This window comes from Stegodyphus dumicola, chromosome 4, assembly GCF_044657685.1.
Source record: "Stegodyphus dumicola isolate Sdum_Otavi_A_Nest chromosome 4, ASM4465768v1".
In the NCBI taxonomy this organism is placed as follows: domain Eukaryota; kingdom Metazoa; phylum Arthropoda; class Arachnida; order Araneae; family Eresidae; genus Stegodyphus; species Stegodyphus dumicola.
The window spans coordinates 118499935-118514872 of NC_140771.1; the positions used below are offsets into that span (position 1 = coordinate 118499935).

Below are 14938 nucleotides of genomic sequence, written 5' to 3' on the forward strand. Positions count from 1 at the left end.
CTTGCCATTTCTTGTTGTTATCCAGCAGCTTCCATCCAATTTTCGGCCATTTCAGTTCGACAAGTGTTCGGGCGCCAATGTAATGTTGCGCGGCCCCAACCTGCACACAACAATAGTTGTGACTGCTATGAACTGGAAAGTACACAAAGTCTTGAGAAGGGTTTAAATACCTTTTTATTCAACTTTAGAAATTACAGATGCGTGCTCTTGACGCTCACAAACTACGCCGACTCGGCGGTAAAATAAAAATAAGAAACTAAAAATGAATAATAACAAGTGACTACCTACGAGGTTCTCTAAACGTAACTAACCTAACCACGTTCTAAGATACCGCTGATATTTCAGCAAACTTCTGAATATTAAGTTGAAAGATTTAACTATCTGCTGAGGCAAGCACACAGGCCGAAACGCGTGGTTCTTCAATTTCCACCTAGCCACCTCCACGCTCGTGAAGCAAGAAAAGCACACTTTCGAACTCGTTTGCCTTCTATTTAACTCAGAATACTTCCGCTGACTATTTTGAATACTTTGCGCGTTCTACTAAAATTTACATACTCTGGCATTGGCAATTCCAGGGGAAAGTAAGGCTTGACAGGAAAGATAGTTTAAACTTAAAATAAATGTTAGTTAAAATAAATATAAACCCTACAAGATAAAAGAAAAATATAAACACAAGCTATTTAGAAACATTCTAATGTTGCTTAATTTATTACTAATTAAATCAGGTTTCTCCTGTTCTGCAGATGATATACTCCCTGATCTGTCTCAAGTTTTGGGGTTAGTTTCAAAGAACTTGCCAAAAGTAACTGAACTGGCGCAACGATTACTATTCAAAGTCCCAGCGTCTTTAACATATCATCTCCTTAAGAAAAAGAGTTTATTTGGATCTGCTAGTTTGAATTTATGTAGTGCATAACTTGTTGTTACAAATTGAAAGGATGAAAGCGAAATCAGTAAGACTTTGTTTGAAAAACAGATAATAATCGCAAATTTGTTAAAAAAATTCATTACTAGTAACAGTGGTTGGTTTCCACTTACAACTCAGAAACAAATCGACAGTCGGCGTGGATAAGGGAAAGTTCCCCTTGGCTATAGAAACTTTGAATTTACAAACATCAGGTATGAACGAAATGATGATAATTTCTCTTTCCTTGGCAGTAAGTAAATTCGCAAAGAATTTTTTCTTAAAACATGCACATCTTTACTGCATTTACTAAATACTTCAAGCGAAAAACGTTGTATATATAATCTTTTCAATATCCCATACACATTCTACAAAGCTACATTATATTTATAGTTCAGTCTATAGCATTACATGCAGTTACTACAAGAATATACTGAATTACGGAAGACTTTATGTTCTACAAAGAAATAACAGAACTGAATTGCAGAAAGAATTCATGGCTTTAGGTCAGAAAAATCTCGAACAGGTAACGAAATCTCTTCATTCTTTCCAAAAATGCAATTGTCGTTAAATGTTAAATGTAAAAGAAATCTTAACTTTTATTATTCATCTCCATATTCACTAGATTTAGTATTTTACGAACGATATTTATAACGAGATTTTGCACGTTTTTTTCATGCGTGTTGTCGTAGTGCAAGTGATTAACATTTTCAGTTATCAAGTGAAAATCCATGGTTTAAATCCCAAACAAATTTCATGTTTCATGCTCCGAAAAAACGAACGATCTTTACAGCTGGCCGAAGCTAAAATGCACAGGAGGAAAATACGTTGCCACCTGGATTTGGTTGACTGGGCTTCAGACCTTTTTCAAATCGTCCTTTAAATGAGGGAGAAAATAAAGTATTATCTCGTACCCCGTACGTGCTCTCAAAGTATAATTGGTTAGCAAGTCCTATTAGCAAGTAGAAGATCCGCGTTTCTAATCCTAGAGAGGAGACAGTTGATTTTTCATGCTTCTAAAAAAGCTTAAAAGCTTAATAATCACTAAATTCCCATTCCTTAAAATTAAGTGTTATACTTAAAACACTCTTCTGACAAGATTTCAAAATTTAAAAGAATGTAGCAAATGAATGAAGAAGCGTAGTTCTAAGAAAGCATTCAAACGTTTTACAGTGCTTCACAGGTGCACAACATTACAAGGAATATGTATAGAAGACTAAACAAGTTGCTCTCTTCGAACACATTTCTTCATAAATTCATTTGCCCACCAGTGTCTGATTAAATAAGAACTCTGAAAACAGATAATTTGACCTAGATTCAAATCCTAGTGACCCAACATGGGTGTTTTGATGGTTTCTTCAATGCGTAACGTGAATACGAACTAGTGTTTCCTAGGAAATCCTCCACAGATATATCGATCAAAAATATTTATATGTATAAACGTTGTATTTTCCTCCTTTAATATCAACTCTTTTTTTTGGATGAAAGAATTTCGAGTTTTGGCTTCTTATCCAGTTTTTACGAAACTATGTAGAAAACCATGGTAAATCCCTCAAACATTTGAGAACTGATAATTCTTGTAGGTTTTACGCATAGATTTTGCCTTTAATTATACTATTTTTTAGCCCTTCGGAATTTTTATAATACGAATTGTATTTCTAAAGGCAATTTTTTTGAAGAAAAAGATCGTCCATTTCTGATTTATTTTATTAAAAAATAAAATAAATAAAGCACTATAATTTGCCTACAATTGCTGTGCAAAATGTATTAAGGTACCACCAAGGAAAAAAAAGACTATTGAAATATTTTTATAGCTTGGTCAAATGAAAAGGGGAAAATAGCGCAAAATATTTTCTTCAGGAAAATATTGCAAAGCCATCCATTTTCCAAATATACCATTGACCTAAAAACGTATTTCATGTCTTCCGTGCAGTCATATGCTTTTTATCAGTTAAAACCAATAAGCCGATTGATATTTACAGGAAGATACCGGGCATATTAAAGGTAAACTGCATTTCAAGAAAAAAAAAGGCTCATAATCGTAACTCACGTTCCTCCAAGACTGTGATGTTACTGAACTCACAGAAAAATGTACATGAATGAATGAATAAATGAATTCCGTATTTGAAATACCATTTTCTGGTAGTGTTTTTATCAAATGTATACAGTTTTGGGGCAACTAAGGAACACAAGATCGTTACCTAATGTCACGAACATTTTTTTTTTTTTGGTAACCTTCGATAAGGTCAGAGCTACGTCAAACGATAAATTTATGTTTTATACTCTAGTGCTGGAAATTTTTAGTTCCACCATCATCTTTTCGCTCGAACAAACCAGATTATAACAAAAAAAAAAAAAAAAAAAAAAAAAAAAAAAAGAACGAAATTTCCGCCACAACAAAAACAAAACCAAAACCCGTTTATAACTAAGTTTACTGCTTGTCTTTCGTAATAAGTATATAGTTGGAACGTAGAATATGTGTACGCAATATATAATTTTTTACAATAAAAGTAGTTGTTCTTCCGTAAAATTCGCCAAACTGCGCCAAGGTGATGTGATTGCGATAATATGAAAGTACCCAATTTTTTTTAAATTTTTAGTTTATAGAGTTTGATGTTCTTTGGCAACATAAACTTATTCCAAACTTCTAGCAAACTGGGAGCGAATTATCGCTCCCAGTCTGCTAGACTAATCTGCCTAGGCAGAATTTGCCTAGACTCTGTCGTTTGAAGTTAACGACAGAGTCTAGGGAAGGTTTAAAAAAAAAACAATTTTTATTAAATCGAACTTGAACTCGTGTTTAAAAATCAACTACGACCTTTGGTGATGAAACTTAGTAAGAAGTAAAACTATGGAGAACACCAGCTACGTACCAATAGATCTATGGATAAACTTAAGCGCGTAGTTGGCTCAAAAGTTCTCACCGACGTATCAATTTAAATGCCTGCAGTTATAATTCAAAACCGAAGACTACAATCTTATGTTAAGTAGCAGAAGCCGAGTAAAGTGGCCTCGAGAGGCAGAAACACGCTCTGTCTTACAATCCAACAAACTCAGCTTAAGTACGCTAAACTTGATTTGCATTCTGGTAGGAAAACATAAGAGCGAAGAGACAGTAAAGATCTAAATCGTAATAACTGGTTAGATTAAAAATGTAGCAGTAGATTAAAAATGTATTGTAACATTACAAGTTTCTTAACTACATTTTTTAAATATATTACTTAATTAAAGTCTTCAAAAAGAATTAATTTTCCCTGTGCATTTTTTTTTTTTTTTTTTTTTGTTAACTTGTAAGTTAAACTTTTCATTGACTTGGAAGGGAATATTCATAGATGATCATATGTCAACATTTCCAGAATAAACTGCAATTTTCTGGAAAATTCAGTTCAATATTTGCTTATAATTTTTTTAAGTGAAACGATTTCCGATATAATAAAGATATATTAATGTGTATTAATTCAACATTTTTTACACGAAGAACAACGACATAAATAACCGCGAATGTTAGATATGCACAGTTAATAAATACTCCTTCAGATTCATCTTATAGTAAAACATTAAAAAACAGATTATAGTTATTTGACTATTTTATATATAACAGTTAATTTACGAATTTTTACACAAAAAAATTGTGAAATTCATTTGTTGTACATATTTGTTGTTACATATTTTCTTGTTACATACAAAAATTGATTGAATCATTTTATATTATATTCAGTAATTTACTTATATTATGCATTCTCATATAACCACAAAGCGTCACAAAACACAGTTATGTTTTATCACTACGACTGAAGTTCTTTTATATATTAATTCGTTTTTGCATTTACAATACTGCTGTTATGAACTTCTAAATCAGGATAAAGTAATCTCCAGTAATGGTTTTGGCAAAAATGTTTTTTATACTGCAGTTTACACACGAGACCACTGATGAGCATTTTCTTAGCAGACGAAAGAAGATTTTGAATTCCGGTTTGATACAACAATTGTTAGGAGCAATTTCCATAATTCAAGTTATTTGATAACTTGTCTTATAATCAATTTTTGTCTTTTTACTTCCTTGTACGAAGTAAAGGAAGTATTGTAATCGCGAAAAGTTTCAGGCAGCATATTACAACGAAAATATCCATTTTGACACCTATCGAATGCAATTTAACGATGTTTTTGCGTGATATCTGTACGTAAGAACAGAATAAAATACTCTTCTCCTTCAAAAAAATTATAAAACTGCTTTAAAATTAATTCTGAAGAGAATTTTTCGTGGCGTCTGTACGAACGTATGTACGTACGTGCGTACGTACGTATCTCGCATAACTCAAAAACGAGTAGCCTCAGAACGTTGGAATTTTGTACATAGGGACTGCTATAACATGTAGATGTGCACCTGGTATTTTGGTTGCAATCGGCCGCACCAAAGGTATATAAATATATTTATATATATATCCACTCTGTTACCCGGCTCAGTGATCTCAGTTTCTTTACTCTTATACGTTTGTAAATTGTACACTTTTTGCTTTAAAAATGATTTAATTATGTTGTTTTTATCTTCTGGTTAAGGATTTTATGCCTTTAGTAAATCTGTGTGCAATATGTTTAGAATTATCAGCAATTTTAAAGTTGTTTAATTACCGCTAAGCTTTTTTTAATGGCGGCCATTCATGTTTACATTTGAAACAGGAGACTAGTGGATTTGTTGCCAATCTAGAGAAACTTAGCTTCACAACAACAAAGATAACGCATTCATTTATTATTGCCAATTAAATCATGCTTAATTCTTTCTGGAATTTTTTCGAGGAAATAACGTTTTGAGATTTACTTCGTAATTTTTAATGCAGATATTTTGAGTTTTTATGTATTTTTGCCTTCTTGCGAAGTGAGAACTGAATTAATTAAATGAAAAATGTGAAAAACTATTTCTTTTTTGTTTTGTTTGCTTGATTTCTTTTATACATCATTCTAGCTTTATTATAGTATTTGAATAGAACATGTGGCAAAGATTAGATAATTCTATTCTTTAAATGATATAAATTTTGTGCATTATGAGTTATAATATGAACGAAATATATAAGTTAACTGTTATATAATTATTGGTTTATATAACAGTTAACTTAGTTTCCGTTATATAATTATTATATAGGTTAAATGTTATATAATTATTAATACTGTTAAGTGAATCTAGCGCCAGAGTGTCGCTATGGTAAACAAATACTAGAGTGAATTTTAAAGAATGCATTTATTCTATCGTGGTTTATGCGGTGTCGGCGAAGTAGATTTAATTCAATCCAATAAGTTTAAATGAAATGCAAGAAAAATGCGTATAATTTAATATTACAATTTAATATTCCAATACAAGGAAGTCATGTGGTGTACACATCAGATTTTTTTCTGACTGTAAACCTGTTCCAGTCTATAGCATTTGCACGCCGAGGAAAAAAGAAACGCCAAAACACCGTTTCTTTTTTTCTACAAAACGGATTAACGCATTTTAATAGCTGAGAGAAAGGTTTTTTCTTATATCAAAAACTGCGAACAAATATTCAGGTTCCAGTGAAAAAGCAATAATAATTAATCTGAGAAACGTCTATAAAGTAGTACTATTTGATAGCGACTTATTTGAAGAGAAAGTACGCGGGAAAAATTAAGAATAGAAAAGGATGCGCATTTAATAAATAGATATATCGTAATTTCACGCTTTTGCTTTTTGGGAAAAATCGAGAAAATTGCAGAATATGCTCGTACGTGATATAAAAAGCTTATAAAAGGAGTAAAAAACATCTCAATTCGTTAGTTGATTGTTTTATGAGTTTTGTTTAGAAAACTGCTGTTGTTTACTGTAGCGAATTCGCGGTGAAAATCGGATTAGCTTTCTCTACGTTTTTCTGTTTTGAATTAAGTAGTTAAAAAATAACTCTGTAAGATATTGCAATATTGCAGGAATATCTGAGGAAATTTTAGAATCTTGTTTTATTTGTTGTGTTAATAATAAATTTTTATTCACTTTTCATCGGACTTAGGCATTGAATTTATTACGAAAACGTACGCACGCAACACTTTTTGGTATCAGAAGTGGGATTTTGAATGCCAATTACAAGAGCGATGGAGGAACAGATGAGGCAGTTGATGACTACATTTGCTGCATTCCAAGAAGAGATTAAAGTGGGACAGGAATCTGTTAAATAAAAGATGGAGCGATTCAAGAGAAAATTGAAGCAGGACAAGAAGAGATGAAAAGAGAAATTAACTGCATAATAGAAAATAAATTTGAGGCTATAGAAGGCAGAATAGATGCAGTTGAAAACAAAGTTGGTCAAATTAAAGAAATCGTTTCATCTGTCAAAGAGCAAATAGAAGAGAGAGTTTCGGCCATAGAACAACAAATTGATTATAGAGTTTCTCTGTTAAAGATCAATTAGAAGAAAGAGGTTCTGCTGTGGAGCACCGAATAGAAGAAAGCGTTTCTGAAAGTTTTAAATTTCTACCCATACCTATTCGCCCCTTTCTGAATCTATCCACATATGATGGAAGACCTTCTGGCAAGTGTATCAGACACAATTTTCTATAGTTGCGGATGAGACTGGATGGGATTCCCAAGCTAATGCCTGTCATCTCGCCGCTTCTTTGAGAGCAGACGCAGCGGATATCCTTCAGACTCTTCCCGAAAACCAATTGCTAGATTTCGAAGCTCTGGCCGGTGCATTGCAGCTGTGCTTTGGGGAGAAATGTGTAAAAGATTACAGCAGGCTTCAATTAAATTCCCGTCAACAGAAGCCCACGGAAACACTCCAGGAACTCATAATTGATGTTGAAAGGCTATTTTACCTCGCCTTTTCGAAGTGCCCGACAGAAACAAGGGAAATCCTGTCGCTGCAATATTTCATCGACGGCATCCGTGATCCTGAAATACAGAAAGCTCTACGAATAGCGGATGTTAAAGATTTGAAAAGCGCTCTAGTGTACGCCATGAAATTCGAGGCAGCCCAACAAACAACTAGTAGAGATGACCACCCAGTAAGAGTTGTGCGAGTCCACGAGCCAATAAATCAATTGATGGCTTGTTTAGATGACTTATCCAGACAAATTGACGCTTTGATACGGAGTAGGAGTGAGAACGGATTGGCTCTAAGATGTTGGAGATAAGGTGCTGAAGGCCACATACGACGGTATTGCAGAACACTCCATAGTTCGTAAAATGAGACAGACGAGTTAATCAGACAACTGAATGCCATGAGACGAAAAAGGAGTGACAAGAAACAAAAGTTCTGCAACTGCGGAGCTGAAGGCCATATACGATGGAACTGCAGAGCAGTCCGGGGTACGGAAAATAAGATCATTTCCCAGCAACGACGCAGGAAACAAATTAATGACCGTATCGAGGAGCGAAAGCTGCCAGATAATGAAAAGCCCTCGTCTGGTGATAAAATCGCCATAGATGGGAAGTTAAACGTGGACGTCACACTTGAAAGTGCCGCCTACCATCACACGGCATATGTGGCGGATATTACAGATCCTTGTATAGTCGGATTGGACCTTTTAAGGAAATACAAATTTTGCTTGGACTTCAAAACCAACAAACTGCTTTCAGTATCTGAGGACATGACTATCCATCATCAGAGGGGATTCTCACCTGGAAATGCCGACGCCTTGTCTGAAAGACCCAGCTCAGAAAACTGCAGAAATTATATCAAGGTGGAAGAGAAACACCAGACTACCGGCTATTCTCCATGCCAGACGCTCATCGGTTGTGTCCTTCGTCTGCCTTGTGATCTTCTGTTTGGTTGCCCTCCGGATGCGCCTTCATCGCCTGAGGAAAACAATCAAGACCTCCAGGCCCGGTTGAAGTGATGCACCGTTCTGCACGAGAACGAGTCAACTTGGCGACAGAGAAGATGAAGTCTCGATACGACACGAGAGTTACTGTACATCTATTCAAGAAAGGAGACAAGGTGTGGTTATGGAACCCGATTCGACGGAAAGGACTCAATCCTAAATTACAGTCACCTTGGGATGGTCCTTACACAGTCCTAAACGGACGGAGCGACGTCGTGACTTGGATCCGTAAGTCATCGAAGTCGTTCATTATGACAGGTTAGCTCATTATTATGGCCATAGTACGTAGTGTAAATAATTGTAAATAGTGTTAAGACCATGATCGTTTTTGTTTCTAGATGTGTATTTGATTGTACTTGTATTTAGTATTTGAATTGTTTTCAGTTACTATTGCAATTATTGTTCATGTTGTTTGTTATTGTAATGTAATGTTTATTATTGCATTTACGCCTTAGTTTTAAGTTTGGCTTCCTGTCCAGGGAGTGTACTGCCCGGGACGTGCAGTCCTTGGGAAGGGGGCAGTGTTATGGTTTTTGTATTGATGTATTTAGTTTGATATTTTTAATAGAATTGTTATTAAATTGTTTCATTTCCCTATGCAGTGCTGCACGCGACTTAATTGAAGAGAAAGTTACACCGGAAAAATTAAAAATAGAGGAGCACACGCATTTAATGAATACATATCTCGTAATTGCACGCTTTTGCTTTTCGGGAAAAATCGAGAAAATTACAGAATATGCTTGTGCGTGATTTAAAAAGCTTATAAAAGGAGGAAAACCTCTCAATTCGTTAGTTACTTGTTTTATGTTATTCGTTAGTTACTTGTTTTATGTTATTCGTTAGTTACTTGTTTTATGTTATTCGTTAGTTACTTGTTTTATGTTATTCGTTAGTTACTTGTTTTATGAGTTTTGTTTAGAAAACTGCTGTTGTTTACTGTAGCGAATTCGCGGTGAAAATCGGATTAGTTTTCTCTATGTTTCTCTGTTTTGAATTAAGTTCTGTTGAGCGTTTAAGTAGTTTAAAAGATAACTACTGTGAGATATTGCAATATTGCACGAATATCTGATGAAATTTAAGCATCTTGTTTTATTTGTTGTGATAATAATACATTTTTATTCACTTTTCATTGGACTTGTACATTCAATTTATTACGATGTAGAGTTGCGCGCCTCCACCCTGCACGCAACCAAGAGGTGACTTTTGAAACTGGAAAATAGACAGAGTCTTGCAAAGGGTTTAAGTCCCTTTTTATTCAACTTAAGAAATTACAATTGCGTGCTCTTGACGCTCATAAGCTACGCCGACCCGGCGGTAAAATAAAAATAAGAACCTGAAAAGAAAATAATAACAAGACTCTAACTACGAGGCTCTCTAAAAGTAACTAACCTCACCGCGTTTTACAATACCGCTGCTAATTCAGCAAACTTTGAATATCACGTTGAACAATTAACAATTCTCCGAGGCAAGCACACAGGCCGAAACGCGGGGTTCTTCAATTTCTGGCTAACTACCTCCGCGCTCGTGAAGTAAGAACAGCACACACAGCACACCTCGAACTCGTTTCCTTTCTATTTAACTCAGAACACTTCCGCTGATAATTTGAATCCTTGCGCGTTCTACTAAAATTTACATACTCTGGCATTGGCAGTTCCAGGGGAAAGTAAGGCTTGACAGGAAAGATAGTTTAAACTTAAAATAAATGTTAGTTAAAATAAATATAAACCCTACAACGAACCCGTACGCACACAACAATACAATGCAAGGCCCACCAGCGGCTGAGCGGTATAGTCCCTGAACACTTGTAGTTCGGTCCGAGGTTCGAATTCAGCGAGCGGGCTCGTTGCATAAGCGTTTTCGTTGTTTTCTCCATGTGTAACGTGCTAATACGAGCCAGTTTCCCTTACAAAGTCCTTCAAGAAGTCATCCCTCCTCTCCGTGTAGTGTCTTAGGGCGAAACATGTAAATAATAATAATATACAATGCAATGTAATTTATTTATTGAAAGTGGGAAATATATATATATATATATACGTTAGATAAAAAATATGCAGTAGCTTTATAATGCTTGAATTAATACCCGTTCTCTATTCTAAAAATAGTAATCTCCTTTTGCACTGCCTAATTTTGAGACTATTCCATGACATATGGCTCTTATATAACACTAATGATGTAAATGGAATTAAAAGGGTCAATAATAATTTTACGGCAGTATTCATTATTCAGTCAACCAAATCAACCATTGAGAACCAAAACTCAGTCTGAATTAAGATTTCATCCTGGACAAAATGCATTTGCTTTCTACGCTTCGGCCTAGCTGGACTCATCTTGCTCCAAAGCGATAAAAAATTTAAACATTTTTTAAACAGGCACAAGTAATGAGCCAAGATGTTTGTGTCCGCAACATGTTTACTGAAATAAAATGAAAATTTAACCTGCCTCTGGTGCTAGTTTCCTATTTATTATGGATTCAATATTCTACGTTCTATCTAAGTTTCTGCGCGATCTACGCTATCAATGTTTATACAACGTGAATATTGCAAAGTTTTTTTTTCATTATATATTTAATCATACATATAGTTTTAGTGTATTTATATACTTTTATACTCATGAAAAATAGCTATTTCAAATCATAATACCATAAATCTTACGCAACATTTAATCACAGCTTTATATATTTCGCTAACTCAAACATATATAAGGAAGTAAATTTTGAAATGGAACGCGTTAAAAATATGTTTTTTAATAGATGGCAAATAACATCTGAAGTAGAATAATTAAGAACTGCTGCAGAATTTACAGCACAAACCTTTTAAGCATATTTATAATGTATTTTTCCTTCCTTTTAATCAAGAAAAAACATAAGCAGTTTGTTCAAAATCTATTTGATTACATAATTCTTTAGAGAGAATGGTCATCTTTGAAAGTTTTTCTTGACTAAATGAAGATCTCATATCATTTCCTATTACTTCAAGTTTGCTAAAGCTTCTTTCGCCACTGCCAACAGTAACTCTCAACGTTAAAGAAATTCTTAATGGTATTTGGATAAAACTGAAATAAACTACAATCGTGAATTATTGTTAAAAGACTGATAAGCTGGTTTTTTAAGCTTGTAGTTGCTTAGTATTCAGAATTATCGGTATAAACATATTTTTTTTTTAAAATTTCTGACCGAATATTCTTTTGACATTCATATCATTAAGTTATAAGCTGCTGCCTTTAAATTACTTAAACCTAGTGACACAAATTGTTCACCTGTTAGACACTGAAAATCGTAGCAGATGACCTTTCTGACGTAGCATTTGACATTTCTTTTTGACTACGAATAGGATTTCATTTACGCTTTTTTTTAACTAATAATAACGCCCCATTTTCCTCCCTAGCAAATTTTGGGTGTTTTACATTATATGACAACAGGCGCGAAATAATTTTCAGCAGAAAGATACATTTGCTGCTTTTCCAAAAGGCATAAGCTTTAGATCTTCATCAAAAATCTCAGAAATTGCGTCGCCGTCTGTGAAATTGTCGGCACCGTAACGTAAGTCAAAATTTCGTTTCAATTATTGATTAAATAACTAAGCATCGATAAAATGAATCTTCTGCACCATTATAAAAAACACTGAATTGTTATAAAGCCGCCCGCCTTTATGATAAACGCCAGGTTGGCATTACGGGTGCCGAAGTTTTTGTCAATTAGAATAATATTTCTGGTTGTGCTTCTCGAGAGAGGACTCGGGTGATTCAATAAATTAGATTTAATTTTTACCGAAATAACAAATTGTTATACATATAAAAAGTAAAAAGTTTGAGCACACCTTTTTTTTATACCTGATCTTTTTTTTATCTGTAATAAATACAGACCGTAAACTTAATGAAAATGTCTTATTCAATCTTCTATATTCTATCAAATCTTCAATTTGTAATACGTCTTACAGTAATATGTTAAATATTCTATCCGGTTTTCTTTAGGCTGTCAATATACATATCGATTTTAAAAATGAAAGGCATTTTTATTGTTTAGCGATAGAATGTTTCGAATCCGCCTCTTCCCCATTTAATATTTTCTTTTCTTCTAGTGTTTCCCAAATGTTTTATCATTGTGACCAGCGGCTCTCTAGAAAAAAGAAATTTGCTTTTTAGAAATTCTCTAGAAAAAGTTGGTTGCTATGGAAGAGAAAGAAGGCATCCAGAAGAAAAAAAATTATAACGGATTAAAAGTAAATAAATATGAATATCAACAGTCAATAAAATATATAAATAATTACAAAGTAATTCATAATCTAAATAAATGTACATTAATATATTATATTTACCTTCAGATAAATATATAGTAAAGGAAAACAAAAGATATCCACTTCTAGAAAGCAAGGCCTGCTATCTCTAGAAAGGAAAGCAGATATGCTCTTTTATGAAGAATTCGGGATTAGCATAGGGATTTGAAGCACTCATAATGTTTCAAGCGACAAACTGATCTTTAGTTTGTTCACGCTTCTTACTGCCGCTGCACCGTTATGACGATGTCTCTCTTTTCGAATCGTGGCCAACTTGCATAAAGGTGCGGTACTGTTATGAAGCGCTTTAATGTACAAGAACGTTGCTTATAGAAAATGCAATTCTGAAAGCATAAGAAATCAATTTTAGTGATAGTAGCCAACATTAATGCAAACAACTTTTGAAAAAGACGAAAAATAATTCTCATGTATTTTTTTTTTTTCTAGTTTGGAGCTTGAAATGTCCTAATTTTGGGAAATATATAAAATTACCATACTAGCTCTTATCATGCTGACAATCATCTTAACATCTGCTCTGACTTTCTCCGCGGCAACAGGAAGTGCGCCTTGGTTTCCGTTCGTGATACCTATCAGTACTGGAGGTGGACATTTTCATAAACATACGACGCACGTCGTAACACATCCGTAAGTTCATGTTTCATTTCACTCATTTTAATATTTCTAAAGTATTCTTTAGTAAAAGAAGAATTTTAATGGCATTTTTTTTCCAGTTTTTTAAAAATTTCCTTCTTAAAAACATCATCAGTATTTAGGAATACTTGAATAAATAAGTATTGTTTAAATGATATAACAAAACGAACAATGATACAATAAAAAGATTGAATTTAAACAAAATTTGAACAATGCATTACATAAAGGTGTTAGGCAAATTTTGAATAAATATAATTTATTACAGCTAATTTTGCACTGCAAGCACTTGACGTAGAGAAACAATAACAAAGTTCTGTCATTTTTTTAAAAGTCTGTATTATTTTCTGTATTATTTAAGTAAATGCTAATATTGTCAGTATACTACGAGGCCAGGTATTATCTCAATCATAAAATACTTTTCTTAACCTGAACTATTAAAAAGTGATATAAACGGATTGGTTAGGATGCTTGGAAAACTGAAAATTAATTTACTGTTAACCATTTCTGAAGATTAAATATACATAACTAATTAATATTTAGTACTTTCCATGCTTTAGGTATACAAATACACGAAAAATTGAGGTTTTCACGAGTAACGGTATATTACATACCGTTACTTGTGAAACCTCAATTTTTCGTGTATTTGTGTATTGTTTCGTATATTTCGTGTATTGAAGCTTTCTCTCTTATAATGAATAATATTTGAAATTTGATTTACAAATCAAACTAAAGAAATTATGTATTATCTCAGCAGTGAATTACAAATGCTTTGTTAATATTTTATGGAATGTTTTGAAGAATGGCGATTTCTAGCGAAGCACGGAGTTACGCTTCATGGTATTATCGTTAATTTACCAAATAATAACGTCCAACTCAAATAATGTGAAGAAACGAAGTAGTTCAAAGTAAAAACTAGAACAAAATATTGCAGGAAAAATATCGCTGACTGCAGTTATGATGGAGCTTAGCTTGGTCTGCTGTCTAACGATATTACAGTTAGCAACATTTTCTTGCTTATTTGTGTTTATTTTTGCCCTAAACTTCTTCATTTTTCTGCTATTAAGCTGCACAAATTGGTCTTCATTTGATATTTCAAACATTATGTATTTACATCTACAAAAAATGGAATATATAAGGATGGTTGAATCTCAGTAATAGCTGACATTTTGTTATGCTGTAGGTATTATCACCCATTAGGGGAAAAAGAAGTTCCTAAATTTGGCGTAGATTTTGATTAAAACTGTACCAATTTCGACGACGACCAGCTGATTTCAAGGACGATTTG

The 14938-nt window shown here is 33.5% G+C and overlaps 1 protein-coding gene across 1 annotated transcript in view; it reads left to right on the forward strand.

Annotated features, from left to right (window-relative positions):
• Positions 1-14938, forward strand: part of LOC146997661 (uncharacterized) — a 42778-nt gene that overhangs the window by 8484 nt on the left and 19356 nt on the right. Inside the window, exon 2 of the mRNA XM_085814266.1 lies at positions 13450-13647. Within this exon, the coding sequence (XP_085670392.1) occupies positions 13511-13647 (137 nt within the window). The 5' untranslated portion in view covers positions 13450-13510. The remainder of the gene's footprint in view (positions 1-13449; positions 13648-14938) is intronic.